Raw genomic sequence first — 27,440 nt, forward strand, 5'->3', positions numbered from 1 at the left:
CGGCTTTTTGTCAGTGCACATTGCCCAAAGCTCCACACACCTGTACACACCCATTTGTAAGCTATTTCAACTTGCAGACTCAGTCGGCAAGACCCGAGAAGCCTCGAATTGATGTTGCGTCCAAGCTCAGCATAGCGTTATTTGGAAAAGACCAGGTACTTGGGGAGGATATGAGCGCGTGGCGTAGCAGGTTTACTAATGGTACGTGCACCAAGAATGGGTGTGCCTGAACGCCTCAGCAACCATCCTATGGTCTGGCCCAACGTCATTCTCCGGAACTCTTCCCGTCGCGGCGCTACTTGATCGCGGATGTCCTCGATCTGAACCCAAGAGACAACACATATTATCGCGTTTTTTTGGTAACTGCGTGTAGAGGGTCATAGTACATGCACACCCTCGAAAGGCTGGGACCAATGGAAAGTTGGGTGCGTAGAAGGAAGACGGGTATGCTCCATGGACTCTATTTCGATGCGGCTCTAGGGACCGGAGAGGATGAAGACGACCTCATCTGACGGCGTAGCGTTAATGACAAAGTTGCATATGCTCTTAGCACCGTTCAAGATCGCATCAAGATAGCGAAATGTCGTGTACAGGTTCTGGAGACCTCGTTCCTATGACATCGCTCTTTCCTCGAGACAACGCAAGTAGGTCCCAGTGGAGCAGATGGCGTCGCCCAGCTGTGGGCGTCGTGAACAGCTCCTTGGCAGAAGGCCTCCGCGGTTGAAGCGAAGCCCTCGATCGAGTCTCTTCGGTGGCAGCTTATTTTCAGCGACTGGTACTGATACGTCGAACGCTCAAGCTCAACGACCGCGTCCCCTCCCCCTCCCTCTACCCCTACCTCCTCTTCCTCTACCCCCACCCTTCCCTCTCGGCGCCGACCTTTCATAAATCTTGACCTCGTCGAACGGAGCATCGGCAATCCTAAGATAGCTCGGTATGCCATTATCCACTACCGCCACCACCACATTCCTGCACCCATGCTTCAGTCTCTGGTTTGGGTGGCCGCCATCGCCCTTGGGTCTGTCTTCCGGCACCTGCGCCATGAGATCATTCAGTTGTGCGCCCATGGGTATAGGTGTCGAGCGCGCGTCGACGACGCATATGCGGAAGTCTGGGGGCCCGCGGGCAGATTTCTTGAATCGGGCCGTGGTGCGGTAGACGTCGAAATGGACGCGGTATGGGTTGTCTGATGAAGGTGGGAGCATGAAGGTGGGTGGGACGGAGCGGTCGTAGATGGGTATGAGCTTGAGTAGGCGGTAGACGTCGTTGTAGCTGCGGTACAAGCCTGGCTTGATGAGCGGGCCAAAAGCGAGCTGCTCGGATGAGATGTGGTATGTAGGCTCACTCAGTCGACGCCACAGATCGGAGAAGAAGCGTGTGATGATTCCTGGTCCTGTTTCGGTCTTGTCTTCTGTCTTAGGTGGGGCTAAGACGACGTCTCCTCTATCGTGGTCCCATGTTCCTGTTCTGAAGATGACGTAGCCCGATCTCTTCAGTCCTGCGTAGACGTTGTACATCTCCAGTGTCAACTTTCCACCGACGCCGCTCTCGAATCCGATGAAGGCGGCATATGCCGACTGCAAGCTCATTGGCGCGCCGTCTTCGGTCCTGTATACTGTCTTGTCGCCCACCTCTCGCTTGACCGGCCACCGAACATCCAATGTCCCTCGCTCGAGCAAGAACAATGCCTCTTCTGGCAGTAACCATTCTCTTCCACCTTTATTCGTGCCTATCGTCTGGAAGTGCTGTGAACGGACCTTGTCGACGCATGCCATGTTGCGCTCCGGGTCGTACATGGCCAGGATGTGGCCCTTTTGCGTGTGCGTGCGCTGCCACGAGAGGACGCCGTGCATGGCCCGGCGCGAGGCTTCGAGGGTGTCAAGCTGAAGATTCGTTTCATGGCTTTCGAAATCCTTTTCGCCGCGCTTAGGTAATGTGGGATGTGCGCTGTCTTGTGCTCTGGAGTGATCATGTCAGCAGTGCGACACGAATGGGTGGGCATGTGAAGGCGTACGTGAGCTTATCAAGCTTCAGGAAATCTTGCGCTTCCTCTGTGGGGTCGTAGTCGGCGGCGTCAGGTACACGCAAGTGCGACGCATCTTCGTCTGCGTCAGCCATTGTTATGAGGGTGAAGGGGTAGCGGCTGTCATAAGTCGGGACTTTGGTGGTGGGGAAGATTTGGAGAAAGTAAAGTTGCGACAAGGATCCATGACTCCCGCGGCGGCCCTTTGCGCTAGTGCCGGCTGACATCTCGCCTATACTTCCCCTATCTTCACTACACCTCCTCCATGACATTCGGACCCCATTAGGATTCCATCGCTGCACGATGAGCAGCAATCTCTTTACCCTGGCAATACTGCTAACAACAATGAATCCTGTCCGCTCCAAAAAGCCGGCCTTCTACGGACGATCTGAACCTCTGAGCGCCCTAGTCATGCCAAGAATGCGGAGTGCCAGAAACAGTTGGAAGAGTGGCATCATGTAACTACCAGGATCTTACGCATGAAGTCTGGATGCATGAATATCTGCGTTGGTCCGCAATAGATAAGACCCCACGTCGGGTTGCCAGAGGTCGCATGCCGCGTAGACCGTCCTTGCCAGCCTTGCGCCACCCCGCCTCGCGATTCGAGGAACGACTAACCACGCCTCTACAGAGCATGCCACGGCTGAGGGGTATGCATATTGTGTAACATACGCTGCAGTACAGCTCATCAGGGCGCGGGGTAACGCTTGCGGCTGTCGCCTGCTGGAAAGATTGGTGACTTTCTTTCAAAGTCTCGTCAGTTGTGGTTCATTGAGGCATGCGCCGTTGAGCAAACTCACTTTTGGTTACATCCCCTTTACCACTTGTTCGCACTTCCAGTGTCAAAAACATACCACTTGCATTTCAAGCACATTTACAAGATGGCAAAGAAGAAAGCTCCACCAAAACCCACCCGCATGTTCCCATCTCTACACCCAGACATTGTACTCGCCGTCTCAGAACACGTAATCCCCCCACGCTTCAACGACAAAAACACCAGCCAAGGAACCAGCAAGACGTATTCAACTTTCGTCACGGGCGAGTTCCGATGTTACGACAACACCTGTCCGACACGTGGTTGGAAATGGACGAGTCGGAAAGTGGCCATATTAATACGACAGTATGCAGATGGCAGCTACAACGCCGAGGTATTCAAACAACGCTGCAAGCAGTGTGATAAGCTGGGGATCTTGAAGCTGGACAATTCCTCATATGTGGAACGGGTTTCATATCGGCTTTTGGTGTGGAAGGGTGTTCGATTGAAGCGGCCTCATTACAATAAAAAGGCGAGCAAGCCACACAAAACCTGGCTCTGCGAAGGTTGCAAGCGAGGAATTTGTCGAGAGGCTGATGGATTGGGTTTTGAGTAGGAGTGGAGATTTCGCATTTACTAGTAGTGCACCAGCTGCATCAGTATCGCTATGACTACGTTAAGTTATGCAGAGACACCATGTTTAGACCTGTGTTGTTGTGTCACAGGCCTAGACAGCAGAGCTCACAGCCGCATCCGCCGCACTCGCCTTCCCCTTAGGCGCCTGCGCATCAAGCGGGACATTCAGCCCCAAGCGCTCCCTCGTAGTGTACGTCGCAATCCCACCGTTCGTATCGGCCTCCGTAACGAGCTCCTTGCGACGAGTATCAACGAGCAGACGGATGAGATCAGGACGCATGTAGTGGCCCGAGAAGTCAGCCAGCGCTTTGGTGAGGTGGCACTCGTTGAGATCGATCTGGGATATGTTAGTAGACTGGTAGGAGCGAGAGGACAGCGATAGAAGCTTACATCAACAAAGAGCAGACCATCAAAGTCCTTATCAGGCTTGCAGTAGAGACTGCCATCAGGGCGGTAGATACGCGCATGACCGTTGTAAGTACTAGGATCAGTCTCCGGTTCCACACCTTCAGGAGTCGTCTTCTTCAGCCCCTCCACACTCAACCGCTGGAAGGGAGCAAGAGTCCACGTGCCCGTCTCAATCGCATACGCCGGCGTAACAAGATCACTCGCCGGATCCGCCACATTCGTCGCCGGATCGGGATACTTGAGCGTCTCCTTGCCCGGGTAGACGGGCCAGGCGGCGATGTGGATTTGCTCGCCTTCGGACACGTTGAGCGCTTTGAGGAAGGGGTTCATGTTTTCCCAGCAGTTGAGCTGGCCGAGGCGGCCGAGTTCGGTGGGGGTTACGGATTTGAAGGTGTCGCCTGCGCCGTCGCCGTAGACGAGCTTCTCGACGTGTGTGGGCTTGATTTTGCGGCGGTGGTTTATGACTTCGCCTGTGGGATCGATTAGGGCCTGCGCGAGATACAGCGTTGCGTGATCGATCTCGGAGAAGCCGAGGGAGACATAGCTGTACACATTATCAATATGAGTCACAATACCTATCCGAGATGACTACACTCACATCTGGTTATCCCTCGCAGCGCGGCGAATCCGGCGGAACTCTTCGGAGTCCATGGGCAGAGAGTTCTCACGGTACCCCTTGAGCATGGGAAGCGATTGCTGGTAGTTGACCTTCCACATCCAGTAGGGGTAGCCGGGGATCCATACTTCAGGGAAGGCGATGAGCTTGCAGCCTGCGTCGCCGGCTTCTTTGATGAAGTTGATGGTCTTTTGGACGCCGGCTTCGAGGTCGAACCAGCAGGGCTCGGATGTGACCTACACTTTGATCAGATGGAGGGCGTGGGGGAAGTGAGGGTGAGAATTTACACAGGCGGCTTTGTACTTGGTGAGAGGCATGATGGTGAGATGTAGACTTTGCAGTGGTAGGTGTGTTTGGATAGTAGATGGAAGTTGAAACTGTGAAGGATGATGCCCAGAATCGAGAGCGTCCTCATCACCTCTTAAATACCCAAATCCGCATCTCCAACCCCCTCCTCTCTGGTCACACAACAGTCTCCATACACCATCACGCCCATTCTAGACAACTCACTGTTTGTCAGAGTAGCGCCAGGAGCATCTTCCCTGCAACTGGGCCTGCAGCCGGTTAATTGACGTGCTTCTGCGAACGTGGTGTGATCTGCCGATAACCAAATGCGAATGAGAGCACAGGAGCACTCGCAACGACTGCACCAGACAATAGAATTGTGGACTGATGTTCAACATCGACGTCGATGCGTCGTTACAAGCGTTGATGCCGCAGATGCCGCGACCCAGTGTTAGCGGCATCATGACGGTGCCGGTCGGCATCTCTCGCCGGGCTACGTCGTTGTGCGACCCGAACGACGCCGTTAGTTGATGGAACGCGTGTTTGACTTTGATAGAAAGGCCGATGAGGAAGCGACAATTGTCCCCGTATCTGTCGGCGTATGGTCGTTTGCTGCTCGGAGATCGGGCACGTAATGCCGATGGATATCCGCAGACTTGGAGCTGTTGTCAAGAACATCGAAAACGACACGACCGAGAAAGATGACGAATTGAAGTTATACTAGTTTCTTCGCAGCTCCGTCTCCAGAACGAGGCCTATGCCTTGATGTTCGCTGGTTGCTTGTAGTATTTACTGGGAATGAAGGGCATCTTAGTCACGACAGCCTTCCTCTTCCTGCCACGCACAATGACCTCAACTTCAGTTCCTGCCTTGTGCATACCGTCCTTGACATAACCCATCGAGATGTTCTTCTTCATGGTGGGCGAAGGGCAGCCAGAAGTGATGGTGCCAATCTTCTCACCGGCCCCGTCAACAATCTCAGCACCCTCTCGTGCAGGCGATCCTTCTACAATGAGCCCGACACGACGCCGTGACACACCACCGCCCTCGGACTTCTTCTTCAGTTGCTGCAAGATGACGGAATCACCGTGGAAGCCGCCTTTTGCGCGGCGGTCCTTGCCGATGATCCAAGATAATCCGGCCTCGACTGGTGTGGTCGTGTCATCAAGATCGTGGCCGTACAAGCACATGCCCGCCTCTAGTCTGAGGGTGTCGCGCGCTCCTAGACCTGCGAAACGCAACTCATCCTTGGCGGAATCGAGCAGGAACTGGGTCACGGCTTCGGTGGCATATGCAGGAATGCTAATCTCGAACCCATCCTCACCCGTGTATCCACCCCTGCTAACGAGCACTTCGGCATCGGTGCCCTTGATGACGGCGTTGGCGCATTGACCGAAGTAGAGCAATTCGAGGTCCTTCTTGGACTTGTCGTCTAGTACGCGCGACAGGATCTCGGCGGACAGCGGGCCCTGGAGGGCGACCAGACCTTGGCCATCGAGTATGTTCCACTCTACGGGCTGATCGGGGTGTGCATTGTTCCAGGCCTCTAGCTGCGTCTTGAAGTAGGCCGTGTCCTTTTCCCTGCAGCCGGCATTGGTGACGACGTAGAAGCGGTCGGGGAGACGCGTGACAACCGTGTCGTCGACGATGCCGCCGGTGGAGTGCAGCAGTGTTGACAGCGTAGACTGGCGCACGGGGAGCGACGAAAGCGACGACGGGGTGATGCTCTCGAGGAAGGCTTCGGCGCCAGGCCCAGAAAAGTGGTGCTGGACCCTGACCAAATTAGCGCTGAACGTGATTGGGGTATCGAACAACAGTATTCATAGCATTCCAAGATTGAACATGGCGTTCTTCGTCACTGAACTTACATGTGTCCAACGTCGAACAAGCTGGCCTTCTCGCGCGTCCAGTTGTGAGAGTCGATGATGCTCATGTCGCTGTACTGGACCGGCATGGCATATCCGCCAAAGGGCACAAACTTGGCGCCATACTTGCTGTGAAGTTCGTACAGGCCCGTCTTGCCCAGTTGCTCGTTTGCGCCTGCAGAGGAAGCATACCGGACCTGCTGCTGCGATAGTCGTGTGAGGTTGCGGGGACGTGGGGCTGGAGTCGCGCGCGTTGTTGTGGAGTAACTCGCGACCTGGGCGTATTCTGCCCTCCAAATGCGCGGCGCAAGACCATTGACGGCCGGGCGCATCGCCAGAGCAGCTTTTTTCGAGGCCATCTTGCGTGGGTGAGGAGGAATTCTGGTGTTTCGTTCCCCGACGGGTATACACGGCCGACTATATATCGCCAATGACGGCAGCTCCCAGCACCCTAGGCCCCGACGAGGCCCAAGCTCCCCCGACTGGATTCCATCCACCGAAACGGCCATCGTTCCCATAACCGCCTATATCGCGCCGCGACTGCCCCAGACGAACCGCAGCAACCATGTCCAAGGGGAGCAAGTACCTGCTGGTGTCGCTGCCGACGTCCATCTCGCCCTCGAACCACCAAGACGACGCCCTGACTGCCCTGCGCTCCACCGTGACCAATGACGTGGGCACCACCTCGCCCTTTGCGATTCCCAACTTCAAGATCGGAACCCTCGATGCGCTTGTCCAGCAGGCGGATGATCTCTCCAAGCTCAACAATGCCTGCGAGGCGGTAGTCGCCAAGGTCGGCGACAGCCTAAGGCAGATACTCGACGGCGATGAGGGCAAGATACAACAGCAGAAGACGATCAACGACAGTAGGTGGACTGCGCAGTATGCGATTGTTGTCTAGCAGCTCACATGACGTAGAGCCTGTCGACCAGTATCTGCGCAACTTCCAGTGGAACAAAGTCAAGTACCGGGCCGACAAGTCCGTTGCCGAACTCATAGACGCACTGCAGAAGGTGAACACTACACACGTATCACGCTGTACCTTTAGCTGACAAGGACAGGAAATACAAGGCATCGACAACGACGTCAAGTCCAAGTTCAGCCAGTACAACCAGACCAAGAGCGCCCTCCAAGCCGCCGAGCGGAAGCGCACAGGAAACCTCGCGACCAAGTCCCTCGTCAACGTCGTAAACCCCAAATCCATCGTCCGCGACTCGGAATACCTCGATACGCATCTCATCGCCGTCCCGAACAACAACGTAAAGGACTTCTACAAAGACTACGAAGAGCTGTGTCCCATGGTCGTGCCCCGCTCCGCCAACGAACTGGCCAAAGACTCAGAATTCACTTTATTCGCTGTCACCACCTTCAAGAAGCATTCCAACGAGTTTGTGCACAAGTGCAGAGAGAAGCGGTGGACACCGAGAGAGTACCAGTACAAGGAGGGCAACAAGGAAGAGGAGGCCAAGGAGGCAGAACAATTAGCCAAGGACGAGAAGAAGCTCTGGGGCGAGGCGTTACGGCTGGGCCGCACAGGATATAGTGAAAGCGCCATGATCTGGATCCACGTCATGGCGTTGAGGGTGTTTGTCGAGACGGTGCTGCGATACGGTCTACCGCTCGACTTTGTATGCGGCATAGTCCAGGTGAGTTTGGCGTACCACGAAACCCACCACGTACCTGCTAACTTTCCCAGACCGATCCAAAGTCAGCGAAGAAGGCGAAGTCAAATCTCGATTCGGCTTACGCATACCTCGGCGGCAACGCCTTCGGCCGCGACAGCAAGGGTCGCATCCAGAAGGACGACCAGGCTCTGTCTACTGACATGGCACAAGCTGGTCAGATGGAGCAAGAGTACACGGCGTACGTGTACTACGAGTTTGAGGTGCTATAAGATGTTGTTAAAATGGCAACGACCGTTTGATGGGGGGGCAGCACGGCTGAGACTCATGGTTGGAGTTTGTAGATAGCTTTCCGCGAAAGCAGAATGAGCAACATGGCATATTTCATTTCCGTCCATGCTGATCAACGTGCAGCGCAAATTTGGGACAGTCTGCAAGTTGTCCACATCAATCACATTTTCCGATGTCTCACTCCAGAATCTGGACCGCTACATCCCCTTCCAACCAACCAATCCATTGGACATGGCCCGGATATTCCCCTCAGTTTCAGCGCCATACGCCCACTCCATAGATCCTTTTCGATCAGCTGATATCTCAGCTGTGGTACCGGTAGAAACACGAGTTTGAACGCTTGAAAGAAGAGCGCATGCGATGAGGTGATGCTAGATTGAGTGAAGGAGTAGGTGTTGCGGAGTTAGCCCTGCCAGGTCCGGGCGGTGGCAGAACTTTAGCGCGCCTGGCATGAAAGTGCAACTTCTAGAAAAAAGTTACCCGCACCCAATCGCAATCCGACCAACACCGAATCGCCCACCATGCCGTCCACTCACAATGCGGAGAAGCCCTGGGATACCGATGACATCGACAAGTGGAAGGTACGTTCGCGCCAGAATTGCGCGCATGCAGGAAATCGCCTCTAACGCTCGCGCAGATCGAGCCCTTCAAGCCCGAAGACAACACGGCCGGCGCCTTCACCGACGAGTCCCGCTTCAGCACGCTTTTCCCCAAGTATCGCGAACAGTATCTGAAGGGATCATGGAAGTTTATCACGCAAGCGCTGCAGAAACAGGGTGTGGGCTGCGAGCTCAACTTGGTCGAGGGCTCCATGACGGTATGGACGACGCAAAAGACATACGACCCGGCGGCGATATTGAATGCGCGAGACCTGATCAAGCTGCTTGCGCGAAGCGTGCCGGCGCCGCAAGCAGTCAAGATTCTGGAGGATGAGGTGGCCATGGACATCATCAAGATACGGAATCTGGTCGGAAACAAAGATCGCTTCGTCAAGAGGCGGCAGCGCATATTGGGGCCCAATGGATCAACGCTGAAAGCGCTGGAGCTGCTTACGGAGACATACCTGCTGGTGCAAGGAAACACAGTCGCGGCTATGGGTCCGTACAAAGGCCTCAAGCAGGTCCGGCGCATTGTCGAGGACACGATGCACAACATCCATCCCATTTACGCGATCAAGGAGCTCATGATTAAGAAGGAGCTCGCCAAGGTAGGCCCTACATGCACAAGCTATATGAGATACCCAGACTGACTTTACCCAGGACCCAGAGCTAGTCAACGAGAGCTGGGACCGTTTCCTCCCCAACTTCAAGAAGCGCTCCCTCAGCAAACGCCGCGTACCCCACAAAGTCACCGACAAGACGAAGAAGACATACACACCGTTCCCGCCGCCGCAGGAGAAGAGCAAGGTCGACCTGCAGATCGAGAGCGGAGAATACTTCCTGGGCAAGCATGCAAAGGAGAGGAAGGTGCAGGAAGAGCGGGAAGACAAGATGAAGGACAAGATGGACGCAAAGCGGAAAGAGAGAATGGCCGAATACGTTGCGCCGGAGGAAGATGGCGGGGAGAAGAAAAAGAAGAAGCGGAAACGGGAAGAGGGCGAGGGTAAGGAGAAGAAGAAGAAGAAGCGCAGCTCCGAGGGCGAGGCTGCTTGATCTGTAATATGCGATGCGAGTTCGACGCGGCAGTGTCGCGTTGCTGGGAGTGGAGTATGGGCGCATTCCTTCTTGTTGGGAGAACACCATAAAAGCATTGACAGGTGTTTAGGTTAGCTTGATAAGTTCAAAATACCCAATTCTGTATTACTACCATTACGTCTCGCTCATTTGACGCTTCTTGCGCTCAAGTAAGCCTACGGCTTGGCGCTCTATACTTAGCGACACATGCCAAACGTCTTGCGTCTCATCCGCGAACATGCCATCCTACGCAACTCGGCTTCGCACGCTCTTCATCATGTTGACACGAACCCGTATTAACCGCCTGGTCAGTTCCCATGTGCCCTTACCGGAAATCCAAAATGCGGAACCATCTCATTTTCCTAGCACACGCTGCATGCGTTGCGTCTTCGACAATACCTTGGCATCAACAATGCCGGCAACAAAGTCCACTCTACACCCTCTCTCTCCAAACCTCACTTGACGGATCCCAAGACTACGCATCCTGCCCCCCATCATCCCTCCTCTCAGACACAACAAATATTAATAAACAAAACTCACCCTATGCACCATGGTCCCACCAACCCCTCTGCACACCACACATCTCCGGTATAAATGATACACTCTGCATCTACACAGACGATACCTTCAGCCAAGGCCGCGGAATCTCAATCGTCACAACCCCATCCTTAGCCCGGGAATTCGCCTCCTTATCCGCTTTCCTTGATCCCTCAGCCCTTGCTTTGGATAATGTCAACACCCCAAGCGATGTCTACACCACAGCCCCCCTCCCCGGAAAAGGCATCGGCATGCTCGCCACCCGGTCCCTCAACTTCGGCGATGTAGTAACAAGCTACACACCGGCCTTTATCGCATATCTGGAATCTGAACTCTCGACCCTAGATCGGGAGAAGCTTTGGCGCATCGCGATCGAACATTTACCCGGGGAATTGAAAGAGAAGTTTTTGGGCTTGGCGACGGTGTATGGTGATGAGAGGGTAAAGGTGCAGGATGTGGTTAAGGCGAATACGTTTCAGGTGGTTGTTGGGGGAGCGAATCATCTGGCGGTTTGGCCGGAGACGAGTCGGTTGAATCATGCGTGTGCGCCGAAGTATGTTGTTCCTTTCACGCAGATCCATCAAGAGGAGATTGATAAGGGATGAAGAGGGGATATGCAGCGTGCATGCTGACCAGGTGACAATAATAGTGCGCAATACGTCATCGACACCAACCTCTTAACGCATACAGTACGTGTTACACGACCGATTGCTACGGGCGAGGAGATCACGATATCGTGTAAGCTTCCTCTCTCTTCTCAACGACAAATTGCTCTAACTCCCGCAGATACCTCACCCCTGGAATCGACATCACAACGACAACAACACCTACAATCCGGCTTCCACTTCACATGCACCTGCCCCCGCTGCCAATCCCCCTCCTCCGACGCCACCCTCTCACACATCCACGCCCTCCAATCCCAACTCAACGACTGGTCACCCACTTCCTCAGCTTCACCATCTATGGCGGAAGGCCTGCTAACGATCTACCGCGGAGAAGGGTTGGAAGGCTTCATGGATGTAGCCTATGGTTTTGCGGCACTGGCGTATAGTGCTGTTGGAGATGCCGACAAGGCAGTGGAGCATGCGCGGAAAGCGAAAGAGGCGATTGAGATGAAGGATGGGGTTTGGACGGAGAATTGGGGGGTTTGGGAGGGGTTGATGAGGGATGTGGACGGGCATTGGAGTTGGAGGCGGAGACTTTGAACGGCGTTGAAATAGGGTGAAGATAAAGCAAATCCGTCAACGTGTCTCGCTTTAGGTATTATCTTCCAGGAATCCTTCTTGAGCGAAGGTGGAAAAGAGAGATTGACAGTCATGCCCACAGATATAGTGATTTCGCAAGGTTGGATTCGCGGAAACGTTGCTCTAGATCAACCTACTAGACCTCTAGAATAGAGTTTTTGACATAGAATCCTCACCAAGAGGCAAAAAGAGCAAAAAGAGCAAAAAAGGAAGGACTTTAGTGGTCACTACGAGGGTCGAACTCGCGACCTTGGCGTTATTAGCACCACGCTCTAACCAACTGAGCTAAGCGACCGATGTTGTCTTGTAATTGGATGGAAAAAATTCGAAATGTAAAAACTATATCCTGAAAGAATTTTGGTGTCATCACGAACAGCCACTCCCTAGCGGGGGCTCGGTAAAGTCTGTAGGGAGGTGGGGTACTCCAGACGGAAGGAACGAACATTGTAGTTGGAAAGCATCTCTCGCTTTACAATGCTTCGCCACCGTTCATATGTTCTAATTGTATCTTTATGATCCTCGCTAATCTAGAGGATGTAATTAGGTCTGAATCTTCCCACGAGCTGGGCTCGAGGTCTAGGTTCTCGTGCTCTAGAATGCCCGCAATGAGCTCTTCCATGCCGTTGTCTTCCTCTTCCTCTTCATCTTCGTCGAGTAGCTGCTCTGAATGCAGGAGAGGCGCCTTCGTATTGCCTTTCGTCTTCGCGATCAAGACTCAAGTTTTGTTGCGATCCGAAGGCGGCTTGCAAGTATTGCGGAGTGACAAGATCCTTTTTGTTAACTTGAAGATTTAGTATAGGCTGGTTGAAGTAGACGCAGTAGTATGGGTTGACGTGGAGCGTTGCACATCGTACCTAGGAGATGTTAGTACGTTACCATTGCTTGCACGATGCGGCAAAATCACTGCGAGTATCTCCCGGCTCTGCTTTGGAGTGATTGTTTTGATCCCAGCAGCTACTGAAGCCCTACAGGCTGCAGCGACAAGTATGGTAAAGTACGTTCTCGAAGTTCATTAGGCGCCACCCGAGTTGGAACGCCTCGTTCCCAAGGTTAGCTCTCAAAATACCAATGAGTCGGTAAAGGTGTAGTTAATCGCATTGGACAGAATCATTCTCATGTCCCGGGTTTAAGCGGAGCGCTGGCGTAGTGCAATCGTATGGAGCAATCTGTAAATTCGTTTGTGTTGTCTTCCTGCGCCCGCGCTGGGCGCCTTGCTTGATATTGCATGTTACACAAGCCTTGGAAGTAAGCTCAAATAAGCTCCTCATCCAATCAACAAAGCGGTTCCTTGATTGCCGAGCCCTGCCAACCTTGGAAAGCTTACATGCTTCAGTAACACAGCCCGCTGCGCAACTTGGGGTATCGATCATGGATATTGCTGATATCTTCTTTGTCGCGCTCGTTCCGTGACCTTACCACTAACACTCCCAAACAATTCTAAGATGGATAAGATTGTCAAGTGGCTACAAAAGCCTTCCAAAAGCGATCGCAAACATGTAACGCAACCGCTGCGATACCGTACCAAGTCGTTTTGGCTTCTCGGCTTCTACGTATTACTTCTTGTTGTTCCATGGGCGTTAACATGCGTGCTTGCGCAACGGCCGATAAACGCCAGATCGTACTTGCGACAGGAAGGCTTCACTGATGGTCAGGTCTCGACCATGCGCAATTGGAAGATCGCAGTTGATGTACTGAATGCCATCGCCGGATTGATCACCAGTAAGTAACATACAATGTACCCCATCAGCTACTCATTGCTAACTGCGTGAACTACCTTCTAGTCCCAATCTTATCTGCAATCTTGGCGCAAGCAGCAGTGATATATTGTCAAAGGCGCAAACCGGATGAGTTCCTGAGTCTCAAAGACATGTTTGCCATAGCAGATCGAGGGTGGACAAATCCATGGGTGGTCTGGAAGTCGCTTCGGACACGGCCGGCAAAGTGGCGAGCCCTGGGTAGGAAGACGAGGGCGAGGTTCCTGGTCCCTGCAGCCTGTCTCATCATGCTCGGAGCCATACAACAGCCTCTATACCAGATTCTAGTACGAGTCGGTACAGCAGCTGTAATCACGTGCGAGTGTGTCCCCGCTTGGCACGCACACGGTACATGTCCCACTTCTCCGGACCCCGGGTCTTTTTCGTCGGGCACCGAGCTGTATGAAGAGATCGGGAGAGACCTTGAGCCTGGAACTATGGCTATTGTGGAGCACCTTCCTATGCTGTCTCGGGTGATCTCTGGCCTAGCATCGCTGTCCGACGAGGAGTCACAATTCCGTATGTGGAGTGTCGACGCGACATACAAAGAAGCAGACAAGTGGTCAGGATGGGGGATCCCTGATGACTCATTGTTCCATTGGCTGTTCTGGCGAAGAACTCGCCTTGATACAGACCCTTACCCGGACTTCTTTGTGGCAGGCATTCCCAGGGGAACGACTACTGGAGTGCTACGCCAGCTAGTCATGAGGCTTAATTCGTCCGTCGTGTGCGACGAGGTGGACCCAAATGATTTCCCATCACCATGCCCTGGTGATAAGCCTTTGACTGTGTTCTGGGAAGGTGTGTTTGAGAAGAACGTTCGTATATGCGTCCCTGGAAACTACACCGCCTTCCCGTGGACACCTAGTCGTGATCATCAGGATCTGGTTGAGGAGATATACATCAACGTCAACCATACAAGAATTGCTCATCCGTATCGGCGCCAGGAAGAGCCGCTGTCCACGCTGTCCAATGCAAGCTATAGCATTCGTTGTACAGCAACGACGACAAGGGGCTATTTTGAACTCGGAAATTACCACAATAACAACACGTATGGGCCACTCCTCGAACAGTGGCCCGACACGAAACAGATGACGGTGGCCTTCAACAACGGGAATCATTGGCGATATTTGCGATGGGGGACGCCTGATACACTACCTCTATACGTCGACGATGCTGACCCGTCGACCTGGAAGGTACCGGGTCCTCTAATGACAAGTGCGCTTGCGTTATTCGGAAGAGGCTCATGGCTAAGTTCGGCTGCCAACTATGTGTCGAACGCATCATCGAATGTCACCGGCCACAACGGAGACTACAAGGACGCTTCATGGCACCTGTTCTGCCACGGGATGCCCTTTCTGAATCTCGGGTTGCTATTCGACAAAGCAAACCTGAGCTCGCTCAACGAGGACTTTCACAAGAGGGAATTGGTCCGCACGAGTGGCTTTGCGAATGCATGCGACTTAACTGATCAGGCCACGCTCAATGGCGAAGAGGCGCGAGAACGACATGTTCGGCTCGCTACGCAACATCTTCTTGCCGCTTTTGCTCCATCTGATGTAACTGAAACATACATCAACCCGGAAACTATGCTGACCGCCGCAATGTTCGTCGCAAATGAAGCTTTCCTTACAACGCTTCTCTCTGAGGCTAAAGAAGAGCAAGCTCCTCCAGGGGGTCGCATAATATATACCTCTCCCGGTTTCGCTATGCAAAAGCCTTTCCTATCAAGGCTGGCACTCATAGTACTTTCGTTGTCGATAGGTCTTCAGTTACTCGGCCTGGGCTATTTGGCCTATTACATATATCGCGCTCCGACCTGGTCAGGCCAACTAGACGCCATGGCTATGGCTCGGATTGGAGCAAGTCTACACAGCCGCGGCGTACTTCCAGCCATCGGTGTAGTGAGCAAAGAAGATATCGCTGGTCTCAAGACTGTTGGGGGCTTGATCGGGGTTATTGAGAAACCCCCGCGTCGCAAAACTTCGATGACCAGATTTGTGTTGCCCGAGCTGGCCCATGCAGGTGGCTTGGAAGTCCAATCGCAATGGCTGGATCCGGATGAGCAGGATCGCGAATACTCAATAACCAGATCTGGGTCGTCCGAACTGGTTGCTAGAGCTGACTCGGACGCCGAGCTGCAGCGGCTATATCTGGCTGACGAGGGTCGGGGAAGCTTCCGAGATAGCTCACGTCGCGAGAGCTCAATCAACAGATCTATGGAAATACAGCGAATCAATTCGGCCGGCGAGCCTTGTGAGAACTCTGAAGATACCTGTCCAGGTACAACCAAGAGCTCAGACGCCGAGCTCTCACAGCTCACTCCAACCGAAGAGCATTGCGGAAGCTTCGAAGACCCCAACATGGACATTGAGCTTGGAATAGACGCCCCTGGACCGATTCTCGCAGCCGATGTACCGCGCCAAAATCCACTTGTACCCGGCTTGAAGAGAGTTTGGAAGGCAGTCCAGCCAACAAAACGTCCCCAAAATGTCAGATCGAGGAGGTTCTATGAACCCTTTTCCAGGTCGGCCAACCAAAATACGGGATTGCATACACCGAATGAGGCATCTATTCCGACCTCTTCCAGTCCCTAGACTCTCAAATCTACGCCGCACCACCAGCCATAATCTTCTTCCCCTTAACACTCTTCCGCTCTATCCCCAAACTAACAAAAAACGCCACACTACTCGTCGCAATCGCCAGCACAAAAGCCGTAACAATCGCCTCATTATACCCAAGCAGCACCCCCGGCAACATATCCCCAGGAACAACCTTCCTCAAATTCGTCGCCCCAGCACTCGCTACAATCCTCGCATCAAACCCCTCCGCATACCTCGGCACCTCCTTCTTCAAAGTATTAACAAAGATATTCTGCGCAATACTAATCGACAGCGCACCCCCCAGCGAATTAAAAAACATGACGCAAGCATTCGCCGTAGGCATATCCTTCTCGTTCGTGACAACCTGGACAGCGACAAACGGGATCTGGACACCGGCTCCTGCGCCGATGCCAGCGAGGATCTGGTAGCCGATCCATTGGCCCGGGGGGGAGTGGACGGTGAGGGTGTAGAGCATGCCTGCGCCGATGGCGAAGATGGCGCTGCCGAACCACATGAAGGGGGCGTACCAGCCGACGAGGGTGATGAGGCCGCCGATGAGGATGGAGGAGACGGTTATGCTGACGAGGTAGGCGATGGTGCGGATGCCGGATTCTTCGGCGGTGGTGCCTTTGATGGCTTGGAAGTAGAAGGGGAGGTAGAAGATGTGGCTTGTGGGTATTAGAGCGTGGCTTGTAGCCATGGATGGGGGGTAGGACTTACGTGTACAGAGCCATAGATAGCAGTGTTGAATATAAGCAACTGACCAGCACAGTTCGCTGTGTAAACACTCGAACAGGTATCGTCGCCCGATCTCCCTTGCGCATCTGTAAGCCGATGAAGACAGAGATCAGCAGTCCGAAGCCTAGCAACGTCCCCCAAACCTTCGAGTTACTCCATGCGTAACTGAACCCACCCCACTGCAGACACAGCAGCAAACAAACAATCGCACAGATCAGGAAAACAGCCCCTACGATATCAATGCTCTTCAACCGCTGCTTCACCGGCAGATGCGAGTACATCCTCTTTGGATTTGTAAAGAAGAAGAACACGACACCCAGCGACACAGCACCAAACGGAAGGTTAATCCAAAAGCACCATCTCCACGACGCTCGATCCGTAAGGGCACCACCAAGAATCGGTCCAACAACAGACGCAATACCAAACATACTCGACAGCGCCGCAATATAAATAGCCCTCTTCCTCAACGGCACCGAGAACCCAATAATCGTCATTCCACCCGAATACAACGCCGCAGCCCCCGCGCCCGCAACCGCCCTCCCCACAATAAACATCGCCGAACTAGTCGCCGCGGCACTTATAACACTGCCTACTTCGAACAACACCAACGCAGATAGGTACGTATACTTGACATCAAAGTACGTGTACACTTTTCCGAAAGAGGGTTGCAGGGACGTGGTAGTGAGCAGGTAGGAAGACCCGTACCAGCCTACATCTTCGAGGCTGTTGAAGACGGTGGTGATGCGCGGGATTGCGGTTGCGATGATGGTGTTGTCGAGGGCGATTACGAAGGTGGTTAGGCAGAGGCCGATGGAGAGGATGGCTAGTTTGGGGCCGTGCAGGTATCTGGACTCGTCTTCGGGGGTGGTGTCGTCGGTGGTCTTTTCCTTTGCGATGGCTTCTGCTGTGCTCTTTTCTTTATCTGGGTGTTCGGGGTCGACGGTGTTTGGTGATGATGCTGGGGGTGGCGTGGTCTTTTCTGGGTCGCGGGTATGCGCTTGGTCGGTCGTGTCATTGTTTGCAGACGCATTCTCGAAATGCTCCTTTGGTTCTTCCAATCTCGGTTCAGAATCTCCATGTACTTGTGCAGTTTCATCATGAGTGCTTGCGCCAACCCCCATCTTCGTAGTATCGGCCGCCTGCATACCGGCAGCGGGCGCGGCTCAACACAGGGAGGACTTGCCGTCTGCGGGCCGCTGTAAACTATGTGGAACCTGTCAACGGGTATCTAGTGTATCGAATCAAACAATTTCGCGGCAGTGGCATGTACGTCGCACAGGATGCCGCGCCGTCGTCCGAAAGTAAGGCGAATGCAGCAAGGAGCAGAGAGAAGATTCCAAAAGAAGCATCAATGCAGACCTCCACCACCTTTTGTTTCTATACAACATCCATGATCACGCGCCGCAATCAAGGTGCAACCCTTTCGAGCCGTGCGACCGTATTCTGTACGGTGATAGGGATGTCAGATGGGCATCTGCAACCGAGAACGTGAGTTGGGGCGCGGGACGTTTAGATGCCGAGGGAGGTGCGACCAATGGAAAAATCCACGGGAATTTTCCTTGTGTAAATGATCACCGTTGGGTTCGGTTAGGATTGCAGGTTGCAGATTGCAGAGGCCGTTTGCACCGTTAGTTGGATAGGGAATCATGAGCTGTTGTTCGTTTACGACGGTGTCGTGATGCGACAACATCTCGCTGGAAGTGCTTGGCGCATGATATTTTGCCTATCAACAACACAGAATGGGCAACCAGAATGCTGTCATGGTAAGGAAGGAGCGACGCTGCCGTCGCAGTCACGGTTGTGGTGCTGTCTCGCGACTTCCATTATCCTCGGCTAAACACCCCGACCATGATGATCGCCCACCACAAAAGTCTAGAGCATCCTCGAATCCGAACGCGAGCATGTGCAAAGGAATCCCTGTCTTCGACTGTACTTACTACTCGCGAACGCAGATCTGGGGTCGGGTCGCTGTGGGTATCGCAGTGGGCGTGATCAGCCCGGATGGTGGGGTAGCTACCTGCGTGCTAGGGCTTTCCTTTTGCGAGAAGAGGTGCTTCAAGCTTCATCCTTGACAATTTGGGAAAGAGCGCTGCGGGCCGTTTCGCTCCCGTAAGTGGATGATTGGAGGCATTGGAAAACGTCATATTGGTATGTAGATCGAAAATGGGGGATGGGAAGTATGTATATTGTAAGTCTAATGGTTGTGATGTATGCGGTTGAAGGGAGCAACGGGGAAGATGTTGGATACATGTGAGCGTAAAGCATGGGTGGGCTAAGTAAAGATCCTCCTTCTATAACTCGTCTAGCCCGGACAAACAGCACAAGCCGTCTCGACCTTGACGGTAGCGAGGATTACGCCGTCGTGGCCGCGTGCGCACTTTCGCTGCGAGATCTGACTCTTGGGGCACATTTGCTGGAAGATCATCTGGGTGTGTCCGCACTTGTGGGAGTAGGCGTGGTAGAAACACATTGTGAGTTTGTGTTTTGCGTGACGTTGGTAATGACCGTGAAGTTGAATAGCCTCGTTGTATGGTGGATGAGATGGCGTGACTCAGTCTATTTCATGGTCAGCAATGGTACTCTTCCACAGTACACTGTGACCTTGGCGAGCTCCTGTCGTATTTCTTACCTTGAATAGAGTTCGGATCGGACAACGAACGAGTAAAAGAACGTATGCTGAGATGATTGACAACGTGATATTGTTGGAACGAAAGTGTTGGATAAGAACGCTCGATAGAAGTCCAGATGACCCATGTTGTGGCCACCTCTGTCGTATGCCTCAGCTCTTATACCACGATCTATGCGTTGATAGGTTCATGATTGTATGATTGCTATCTATTGCTCAAGTTGCGCGGTTTGACATCCGCGAGCAACCAAGCAATTAGAAACTCATCCGTCTGGTTACAACCACGGCAAGGCGTTTCGAAGACTAAGCGGATGCCAGTCCCGCAACAGCCACTTTCCAAGATGGGTCGCAGCTTGTCGTCGACTATTGACATTGAGGTCGTACCAAGCAAGTTGATGAGAGATGTGAGCATTCAACAAGTGCAGTCAGCACCTATGCTGAGGGTGCTGCGCCAGTGTCGTCGCACAACCAGCGACGGGCGGCTCCGGATAGGCGAGCACGAAGCAACTGTTTGGCTTACTCAAGTCCCACGAACCCATACTCGCCGGGAGATAGCCATACTAAGAGATGACCAAACATCAGATCTGACAATGGCGAGATTTGCTCTTCTGAACGGTACCACGGGGGCGGCCATCATGGTAGTTTGCTTATTTGAGGACCGGAAAATCGCCGCACTTGTTCATGTTTTCCTCAAACCCGCCGTACCGTCGGAAATCAATCGACATTCCTTGCGACGTTTGGTTCCGCTGAAGTTTGCGCAATCGTCGTCGTGATTTGCGGCCACCTTGCCTCGGTATGTCCCGGTCACACGGCGCTGGAACCCAACCGCTTCAACTAAGTTGCGGAGCTGAAAGCTCTGACACACATTCTAGTGCCGTCATGCTCGTGAAATCAAGAAGGCTGGCTATCAGTAGTGTTCTTAGCTGCCGACGACATTAGGCCAGCATTTTCGAAATTCCAGCCAATGAGCATGCGGCCTCACCGCCAATTCGTGTGGAGACTTTCGATGCAGATACGCCGCCAGATCCCGCAGATGACGAGACGATAGCTCGGATCTATCAATGAATGCTATTTTCTTGGATGTAAAGATGGTGGGTAGGGTTCCCAATGGAGGTATCGGGTCCATGTCGCCTTCGAGGCTGGGAGTCGCAGAGAGATCCACTCGGGCATATTGCTAAGCCTGCAGGATACATGTTGACATGCCAGGGACGCCCGTCTACATCAGTGTCTCGTCAGCATGCATCGTGCTAGTCCTCACCGTGGGGTAGAGGGCCTGAGTGACAACGCAAGCGCATGCTGTCCGTGGCGGAGTTGGAAGCGCCATGGTTAGGGCTGTCGAAGCGTCTCTTGCGGCAGACGGACAAGTAGCATGATGGCATGCTGCACCCCACCCAGCCGTGGAACGATGCGCTGGCAAACGGTGTGGTTCATCTGAGACTGCAGGCGAGGCACAGGCGTGCATGGGCGCGTTGGCGAGGCTCTTAAGCGGGCGTGTTGGAGAGGCGTTGACGTCGAGCAGGAGAATAAGTGAAGGCAGCTCTAGCCTGCGTGCCAGCTGGCAGCGCCCCGTCTGAACTATTAACGGCAAAAAGGACATGCAGCGACGTGAGCAGTTTAGCGGAGGAGTTCGACGCTTGACACGTAGCCCACCATAGCTCGCCTGTCTGCAGATTGACGCAGGAGCTGCACCTGCGTCTCCAGCAGGCCGGATAGAGTGCGCGGGTTACTGGTAGCATGCGTTTCCTCAGCGTTCGCCCTGCCATTTCCTTTTTGCGCCGTTGGTGAAGTTGTCATTTTCGCATCGCGACGGCCGCCCGCTCCTCAACACCAGGCCGAGCGCGAGGGTCTGCGCATCACCAGAAGACGCCCCGCCGCCTGCCCTGAGCGCGATCGAACGGCTATCCGAGTATCTCGAGGCATTGCAAGTGTGCGCGGCCCAGTTTCGCTTCCTCGGCGTCCCAAACAGCTGCACTGACCGCTGCCACACCGCCTGCCGACGTCACGGCCCTTAAGACGGTCGCATTGCCTCGTGCGCGCTGGACGAGGAAAGCTGGCTTGGTCGCCATGAATGCGCTGTCCACGGCCTCGCACCCTCAACATCCACCGCGCAATTGACGTCTGACGTCTGCTAGCCTGTCGCAAAAGGGTCTCGCAGCGCCTCACCTCTTGCGCCCGCCCATTGGCTCCGCCATCACCCCCGCCGTCGAATAAGAGCACGGCACTCGCCCTAACCATCGACACCGTCTCGCCCTATCCGTTTCCAGATATCCCGATCGAGGTGAGCCGTTGCTGCTTCCCATGATCTGGAAGCAAGACTGACAGTCGGCCAGACAGTTCATCACCCGTGGCGCTCCCTCGACCTTCTTCCACCGCTTCATCTTTCTGCGCCCGTCATTCTTCACCATCGTATATCTATACGCGGTGTCATGATATTCGCCTCCATCGCAATCGCCTAATCCAACAAATCTCCGAGTAGCGCTTTCCCACTTGGGCCATCACGAGAATCGACCTTCACCCGTCCAAGGGTCGCGCACGGACATCCCGTCGTCTACCGAAACACATCAATTGGCCAGCACGCGCTGCACCGGTGCCAGAGCCTCATCTCCAGCGCGGCATCATCGCGCGGTGTCATCGGTCAGCCTGGGCCGGGCTGCACTGTGTCTATCTCCAGAGGATACAGCGCAACGGTCCGGGTTGGCGGTTAAGGTTAGTGCTTCATGAGTCGCGCATTACCATTCACTTCACGACCAACCTGTACTTGGCGCGAGCATTCATCTGAGTCCTTTTCATTGCCAAACCCATTGCCAAACCATCACCAATCCGCTTTCCCCCTGTTGCATCTCAGCTTTGACTTACGAACCGTCCAGACTATATCACTGAACCATGGCATCTCTGGACTTTGACCAGAAGTTCCTTGGTCGGATAGCCAAGCAGACTGAAGAAACAAGTCCATTCCTGTCCAGCGCTCTCTACCAGATCCTGGGCCTGTCAGTTCTTCTGGCCCGAAGACTCATCCGCGCCAGGAAGCTTCGCAAGCTGGACACAAGTCGAGACACTCCCTCACTCTCGGCCTATCAACATATCCTCTGGATGTCTCGAGAGGGATTATCCATACTCGAGCTATACGTGCTGCCCTATGCGCAGGACAACCAGCATGGGCCAGAATGCAGAGTGTTGAGCGTCAAGTTGCGCGCGAGCTTCTACCACATCTTCTGCCTCTTCCACAACCAACCGCCCGTCACGACAATGAACATGACAAGCACTGATCCTCGCAACCCTGCTCTTCCCCCTTTACCAATATCACCACCGAAGCATAGTAATGGACATAGGCGCAAGACCGACCCCCCGGGCTTGTCACCCCCTTCGAAGCGCGCAGGCAAACAACCAGCATTACGCGAGCCCATCGACTCCATCGTATCCGAGACATCCTTCGTCACGAATCCTTATGCAGCAGGAGGGCCAGTCGGAACACCATCACCGGGACCGACGATCAACGCGCCTCCGGGCCTCAACCCGGTTCCCATTCCGCAGCCTTCTTCCTTCATACTCCCACCCCTGAACTTCGTTCCGTTAGCTAGTGGGTACTTCACCACCGCCACTCAGTACGCCACCTCGTTTCTTCCTGGCTCACATCCACTGCGTTTGTCGGTCGCGCTCGAGCACAGCGCGTTCTTGTGGGATTGTGTCCACGACCACGATGCCTCGCGGCGCGTCGCCCGACGTGCAATTAAGGATGTCTACCGCGCGCAAGAAGCAATGGATGACACTGAGTTCGAAGACGCTGCTGAGCTTGTGGGTATCCTGGGTCGCATGATGAAGCGCAAGAGCTGGGAAGGTACGCCACGCGTCGGAGGCATGGCGAGCCCTGAGCCTGTCGCACAGAACACCCCACAAGCAGCTGGTGGCAGACCGGAGCCAGCAACTAAACCTCTTACTCCTCCCAAGATTCCCAATCGGCAAAGCAGCAGAAGAGCAGCAGAGGCTCCACCACTTACGGACCCGTCCACACAGGCGCACTCAACACCTCCTACACGCAGTCGAGCAAATACAGCCAGCAAGTCTGTGCCCCGGCAAAAAGAAAGCAACGGCCACGAGACCACGCCCAAGTCGACGCCACGACGGCGTGCGGACAGTGACAGTCGCGACACCACACCCCGAAACCGACATGTCAGTGTCGAAAGCGGTGCCAGTACAACCCCGCGGGCAACGCAGGGAGTAGGCGGCCGCTCTCCCGCGACACCATCGACGGTCCGAACCGCGCACCGAACCTCAGCAAGCGGCGGCTCCTCAAAAGGAACACCCGTCGCGGGAACCTCAACACCCCTAACCCAAAGCGCAGCGGCAACCCTTGTTTCCGACAACATGCGCAACTCGCCTTCGTTGCGTCGCTCACCCCCAATCCCACAACCACACTCCCCCTCCTTCCCCTACGACACGCGCCTCTCGCCCTCGCAGGAAAGTTCCTACGCCAGACAACAGAGGTGACTAGTAGAGACGGGTCGGGAGAAGCAAAGAAAGATGGAAGTGCAGTGGACCGACTCGATGCACGAAGCTGACCTTGTGCTCCTTCCCATGACACAGCCAAGCTCGGTTTCGTCGACTCCGATCGACTTCGCCGGACAGAGGTACCCTGAGTACCCGGTTCGGTTTCGGCCTTGAAGTTGCCGTTGCCGTCTATTGGGACGGTTAAGAGTGTCGATCGATCGATAAGAGCGGAGCATCTTCCACCCATCCCTTCCCGTCGCAGAAGCTACATACGTCACGTCACGTCGGCTCGTGGAGCCTAGACCTCTTGATACCCCCCATCATACCATCTCATCACCTATTCCGCATCGCTCTTGTACTGTATCATACCTATTGGCGTTCCTTCGGCGTATATACCTCTTCAACGACATACACATCCGTCCTGTCTGTTGGACTGTAGCATATCGGATACCAAAAGTCGCCCTTTCGCATCTTCTGGCTCGGCGGCAATAGTGCATAATGTCTTATTTTTCGACAACCTTGTTTCTCGTTTTCATTCATGGGCGTTTTTGTTTGGGTCGGCAGTTGCTTCGGCGAGCTGATGATACCATGGCTGGGATTGCTTTTTTGGAGGTTGTGTTACGCTGATACGTAGTTGAGACTTGTTGTTGATGTGTGCTAGACGTTCGTAATTCACTGCCTTTTCTACCTTTCGATAAGATGATGTTTGTGAGACACAGCATTTGAGGATGTGGAGGTGATGTATACATCATCTTATTTGTTCAGTGGCACACCACGCTAGCAAGTTCTTGTCTACACACAAGATCTCAACCGCACCATTCTGCTCTTGGAGTGGCACACCACGCTAGCAAGTCCTTGTCTACACACAAGATCTCAACCTTGACACCCCGCTCTTAGTCCGCCACACTCCTGCGAAAAGCTCGACGACCAGACCACGAAGCGCAATCAAGCCATGCGCTCCATACGACCAACGAGCAGCTTCCTTATAGCCTTCTTCTCCTCCTTACTCAACGTCGCCAACATCTCGCCCGTAATAGCCTCCTCCTCTCCATCAGTCTTAACCTCCGCACACACACGCTCCATAAGCGCCATCTTATACCCCAGCAACTTCTCCTCGCCCTCTCCCTCCACCCCAACACCACCACGACTCGCAGCATGCGCAGACATATCCCCAACGACATCCGTCTTCAACGCCTCCATCTTCTTCTCCTTGAGGAAAAGGTTCCGTCGTTCTTCCTGCCTCTTCTCCAGGTTCGTAGCATCATCATACGCCGCTTGAAGGTTCTTCCAGGATGCGTAGTCTGCGTCGGAACGCGTTTCCAAGTACCGCTTCTCCATTGCGGCGCGGAGGGTTGCTAGTTGGGCTATCTTGGACGCTTCGCCGCGGATCCAGGCTGAGCGGACGGGCTTCTGCGCGTCGAGACGGGCGCGGCCTTCAGGGGACTGCTCGAACTGGCCTTCGATGGTGGAGAGTGGGGGAGGCGGGATGGGTAGGTTTGAGCGGAGGGGTAGACGGGCTTGGAAGAATGGATCATGTGCGGAATGAGGGTCTTCTGTTGAGGCTGGGGTGGCGAGGCCGGATGTTGCGGGTGCGGAGGTGGGCCATGTTGCGGTGAATGGTAGGCCGAACGACTCAGATGAGGGCATGAAAGGCTTGCCGAATGACTGAGATGAGGATATGAAGGGCTTGAAGCCGCTGTTCATGCGAGTCTCAGATCGTGATGGTATGGGTGAAGGAGCCTCACACACAATGACACTTGACGGGTGATCGAAAGGCGTAGTTCCACACGTCCGAACATTACCAAACGGAGGGCGGTTGAACGACTGGGATCCGGTGTCGAAGCCACTGTTACTGCCACGTAGGCGATCAACAGATACCATGCCCACGAACTCCGGAGATTTGGGATCCCAGCTAATCCCATTGTTACTTCCACACATCTGAATGCCAGCCGGGTTCTTCCGAATAACGTCATACATGCTAGGGTGGACAGGCGGCGGGCGAGTACCAGTCGGTAGGGGAAGCGCACCAACTCCACACATGCGAGTCGTAGACCCCGTGCTGACCTGAAACGGCTTATGGTCGACAAAAGGATCAGTGTGCTTTCGCGCATGTCCAGAACCGTTACTGTACGGCGACCCACCCAAGGTCAAGTTTCCCTCACCGTCTATCTCAGCGCTTCGCGGGTATACGTCGAACATGGGCGAGTCGATCGAGCCGCTGGATGCGTAGCGCTGCACGGTAGGTGAACATGGAGACGGGGGGTTCTTCCAGACGTTCTTCGTATCCTTGTTGCTTGACTTGGTCTTCCCGTACTTCATCCGATCGCTCGTGTGGAGACGTCCGTTCGGGACTGGTGAGAGCGACACATCTCCAACGTCTGCCTCGTGGAGCTGCTCCCGCATACGACCAGGACCGAGGGGCGACGGTATACCCGGTGAGCTTGACACTCTAGCATCGAGTCTTCGTTGATGCAGGTTCGGTCCGCGCGGTACGATCATCTCATCGAAAGGCATGTTTCGTGGGATGGGGAATGTTGACTGCGGACGGGAGGCAACCTGAGTCTTGGATATGCTGGGGTGGGAATAGAAGTTGTCAGAGTTGCGTGAGATCTCTTTCTGTAGCTGCGCAGGAGACCACCTCATGCCGTGGTTGGCTGGAGTCTGGACTGGACCGCCGAACTCAGGTCGAAAAGGTGACTCGACCGCGACTCGAGCGAAGGACTGGCGCTGAGACAACGGTGAGATATCAGAAACTGAAGACGCGGAGCCATTCGTAGCACCCGTCTCTGATGTTGCGGCGACGGTGAAAGGCGTCGGAAAGAAGGTATACGCACTGCTGTCCTCGAGTTCCTTGTAGCCGCTGCTCAACTTAACAGTCCTGTCGCTAGAAGGAGACTGGAAAGTGTCGTCACCTCCGCCAACGCTCATAGTGCCTTCAGACCAGGCTGGACTCCCTTGAAAGTCGCGGCCCCGAACGGGTGCGCTGAAGTTACACATGTCTTGATAGCCGGGTAATTTCATCGACTGGTTGAGTGCGCGCTGTGAGCTCTCCAATGCGCGATCCCATCTCTGCGCTTCGAGTTTGTTGAACGACAATTGTGTCTCGTCGATGTAGTCGTTTGAGCTGGAGCGCTCGGGTGGTGGTTGGCGACTCTCCATGGCTGTTGCGATGGTCGTGGTGAGCCAGTGTGTGGGGGAGAGATTGGTAGGTGCGAAAGTGAGAGAAGCTCAAGGTAAAAATGTTCGGGCGGTCATAGCTCAAAGTGAGAGTCGGCCAAAT

At 54.2% G+C, this 27,440-nt stretch overlaps 10 protein-coding genes and 1 non-coding gene across 11 annotated transcripts; 4 read left to right on the forward strand and 7 right to left on the reverse strand.

Moving 5' to 3' along the window:
* Nucleotides 1–800: 800 nt before the first annotated feature.
* Nucleotides 801–2,118, reverse strand: J4E86_011753 (uncharacterized protein; the record flags this gene model as incomplete). The annotated part of the gene is made up of 2 exons (XM_051452243.1): nucleotides 801–1,959; nucleotides 2,015–2,118. The coding sequence occupies 2 exons, from the start codon at nucleotides 2,116–2,118 to the stop codon at nucleotides 801–803; spliced, it is 1,263 nt and encodes a 420-aa protein (XP_051296586.1).
* Nucleotides 2,119–3,504: 1,386 nt separating this feature from the next.
* On the reverse strand, nucleotides 3,505–4,754 carry J4E86_011754 (uncharacterized protein; the record flags this gene model as incomplete). Its single annotated transcript, XM_051452244.1, has 4 exons — nucleotides 3,505–3,750; nucleotides 3,804–4,365; nucleotides 4,420–4,673; nucleotides 4,725–4,754. 4 exons carry the CDS (start codon nucleotides 4,752–4,754, stop codon nucleotides 3,505–3,507), a joined length of 1,092 nt encoding a protein of 363 aa, XP_051296587.1.
* Nucleotides 4,755–5,477: 723 nt separating this feature from the next.
* On the reverse strand, nucleotides 5,478–6,946 carry J4E86_011755 (uncharacterized protein; the record flags this gene model as incomplete). Its single annotated transcript, XM_051452245.1, has 2 exons — nucleotides 5,478–6,495; nucleotides 6,591–6,946. The coding sequence occupies 2 exons, from the start codon at nucleotides 6,944–6,946 to the stop codon at nucleotides 5,478–5,480; spliced, it is 1,374 nt and encodes a 457-aa protein (XP_051296588.1).
* Nucleotides 6,947–7,152: 206 nt separating this feature from the next.
* J4E86_011756 (uncharacterized protein) lies at nucleotides 7,153–8,481 on the forward strand (the record flags this gene model as incomplete). Its single annotated transcript, XM_051452246.1, has 4 exons — nucleotides 7,153–7,453; nucleotides 7,506–7,600; nucleotides 7,649–8,233; nucleotides 8,284–8,481. The coding sequence occupies 4 exons, from the start codon at nucleotides 7,153–7,155 to the stop codon at nucleotides 8,479–8,481; spliced, it is 1,179 nt and encodes a 392-aa protein (XP_051296589.1).
* A 540-nt stretch (nucleotides 8,482–9,021) lies between these two features.
* KRR1 (ribosomal RNA assembly protein krr1) lies at nucleotides 9,022–10,152 on the forward strand (the record flags this gene model as incomplete). Its single annotated transcript, XM_051452247.1, has 3 exons — nucleotides 9,022–9,081; nucleotides 9,138–9,707; nucleotides 9,760–10,152. 3 exons carry the CDS (start codon nucleotides 9,022–9,024, stop codon nucleotides 10,150–10,152), a joined length of 1,023 nt encoding a protein of 340 aa, XP_051296590.1.
* A 2,023-nt stretch (nucleotides 10,153–12,175) lies between these two features.
* On the reverse strand, nucleotides 12,176–12,249 carry J4E86_011758. Its single transcript has one exon. It is a non-coding gene; the product is annotated as a tRNA-Ile (tRNA).
* A 174-nt stretch (nucleotides 12,250–12,423) lies between these two features.
* Nucleotides 12,424–12,833, reverse strand: J4E86_011759 (uncharacterized protein; the record flags this gene model as incomplete). The annotated part of the gene is made up of 2 exons (XM_051452248.1): nucleotides 12,424–12,654; nucleotides 12,831–12,833. The coding sequence occupies 2 exons, from the start codon at nucleotides 12,831–12,833 to the stop codon at nucleotides 12,424–12,426; spliced, it is 234 nt and encodes a 77-aa protein (XP_051296591.1).
* A 1,123-nt stretch (nucleotides 12,834–13,956) lies between these two features.
* Nucleotides 13,957–16,305, forward strand: J4E86_011760 (uncharacterized protein; the record flags this gene model as incomplete). Its single annotated transcript, XM_051452249.1, has 1 exon — nucleotides 13,957–16,305. One exon carries the CDS (start codon nucleotides 13,957–13,959, stop codon nucleotides 16,303–16,305), a length of 2,349 nt encoding a protein of 782 aa, XP_051296592.1.
* Nucleotides 16,306–16,315: 10 nt separating this feature from the next.
* On the reverse strand, nucleotides 16,316–18,194 carry J4E86_011761 (uncharacterized protein; the record flags this gene model as incomplete). The annotated part of the gene is made up of 2 exons (XM_051452250.1): nucleotides 16,316–16,979; nucleotides 17,032–18,194. The coding sequence occupies 2 exons, from the start codon at nucleotides 18,192–18,194 to the stop codon at nucleotides 16,316–16,318; spliced, it is 1,827 nt and encodes a 608-aa protein (XP_051296593.1).
* Nucleotides 18,195–22,558: 4,364 nt separating this feature from the next.
* Nucleotides 22,559–24,160, forward strand: J4E86_011762 (uncharacterized protein; the record flags this gene model as incomplete). The annotated part of the gene is made up of 1 exon (XM_051452251.1): nucleotides 22,559–24,160. One exon carries the CDS (start codon nucleotides 22,559–22,561, stop codon nucleotides 24,158–24,160), a length of 1,602 nt encoding a protein of 533 aa, XP_051296594.1.
* Nucleotides 24,161–25,105: 945 nt separating this feature from the next.
* Nucleotides 25,106–27,319, reverse strand: J4E86_011763 (uncharacterized protein; the record flags this gene model as incomplete). Its single annotated transcript, XM_051452252.1, has 2 exons — nucleotides 25,106–26,224; nucleotides 26,351–27,319. The coding sequence occupies 2 exons, from the start codon at nucleotides 27,317–27,319 to the stop codon at nucleotides 25,106–25,108; spliced, it is 2,088 nt and encodes a 695-aa protein (XP_051296595.1).
* Between the last annotated feature and the right edge of the window lie 121 nt (nucleotides 27,320–27,440).

This window comes from Alternaria arbusti (genome assembly GCF_024043155.1).
Source record: "Alternaria arbusti strain BMP 1465 chromosome Unknown scaffold_43, whole genome shotgun sequence".
Taxonomy (NCBI): Eukaryota; Fungi; Ascomycota; class Dothideomycetes; order Pleosporales; family Pleosporaceae; genus Alternaria; species Alternaria arbusti.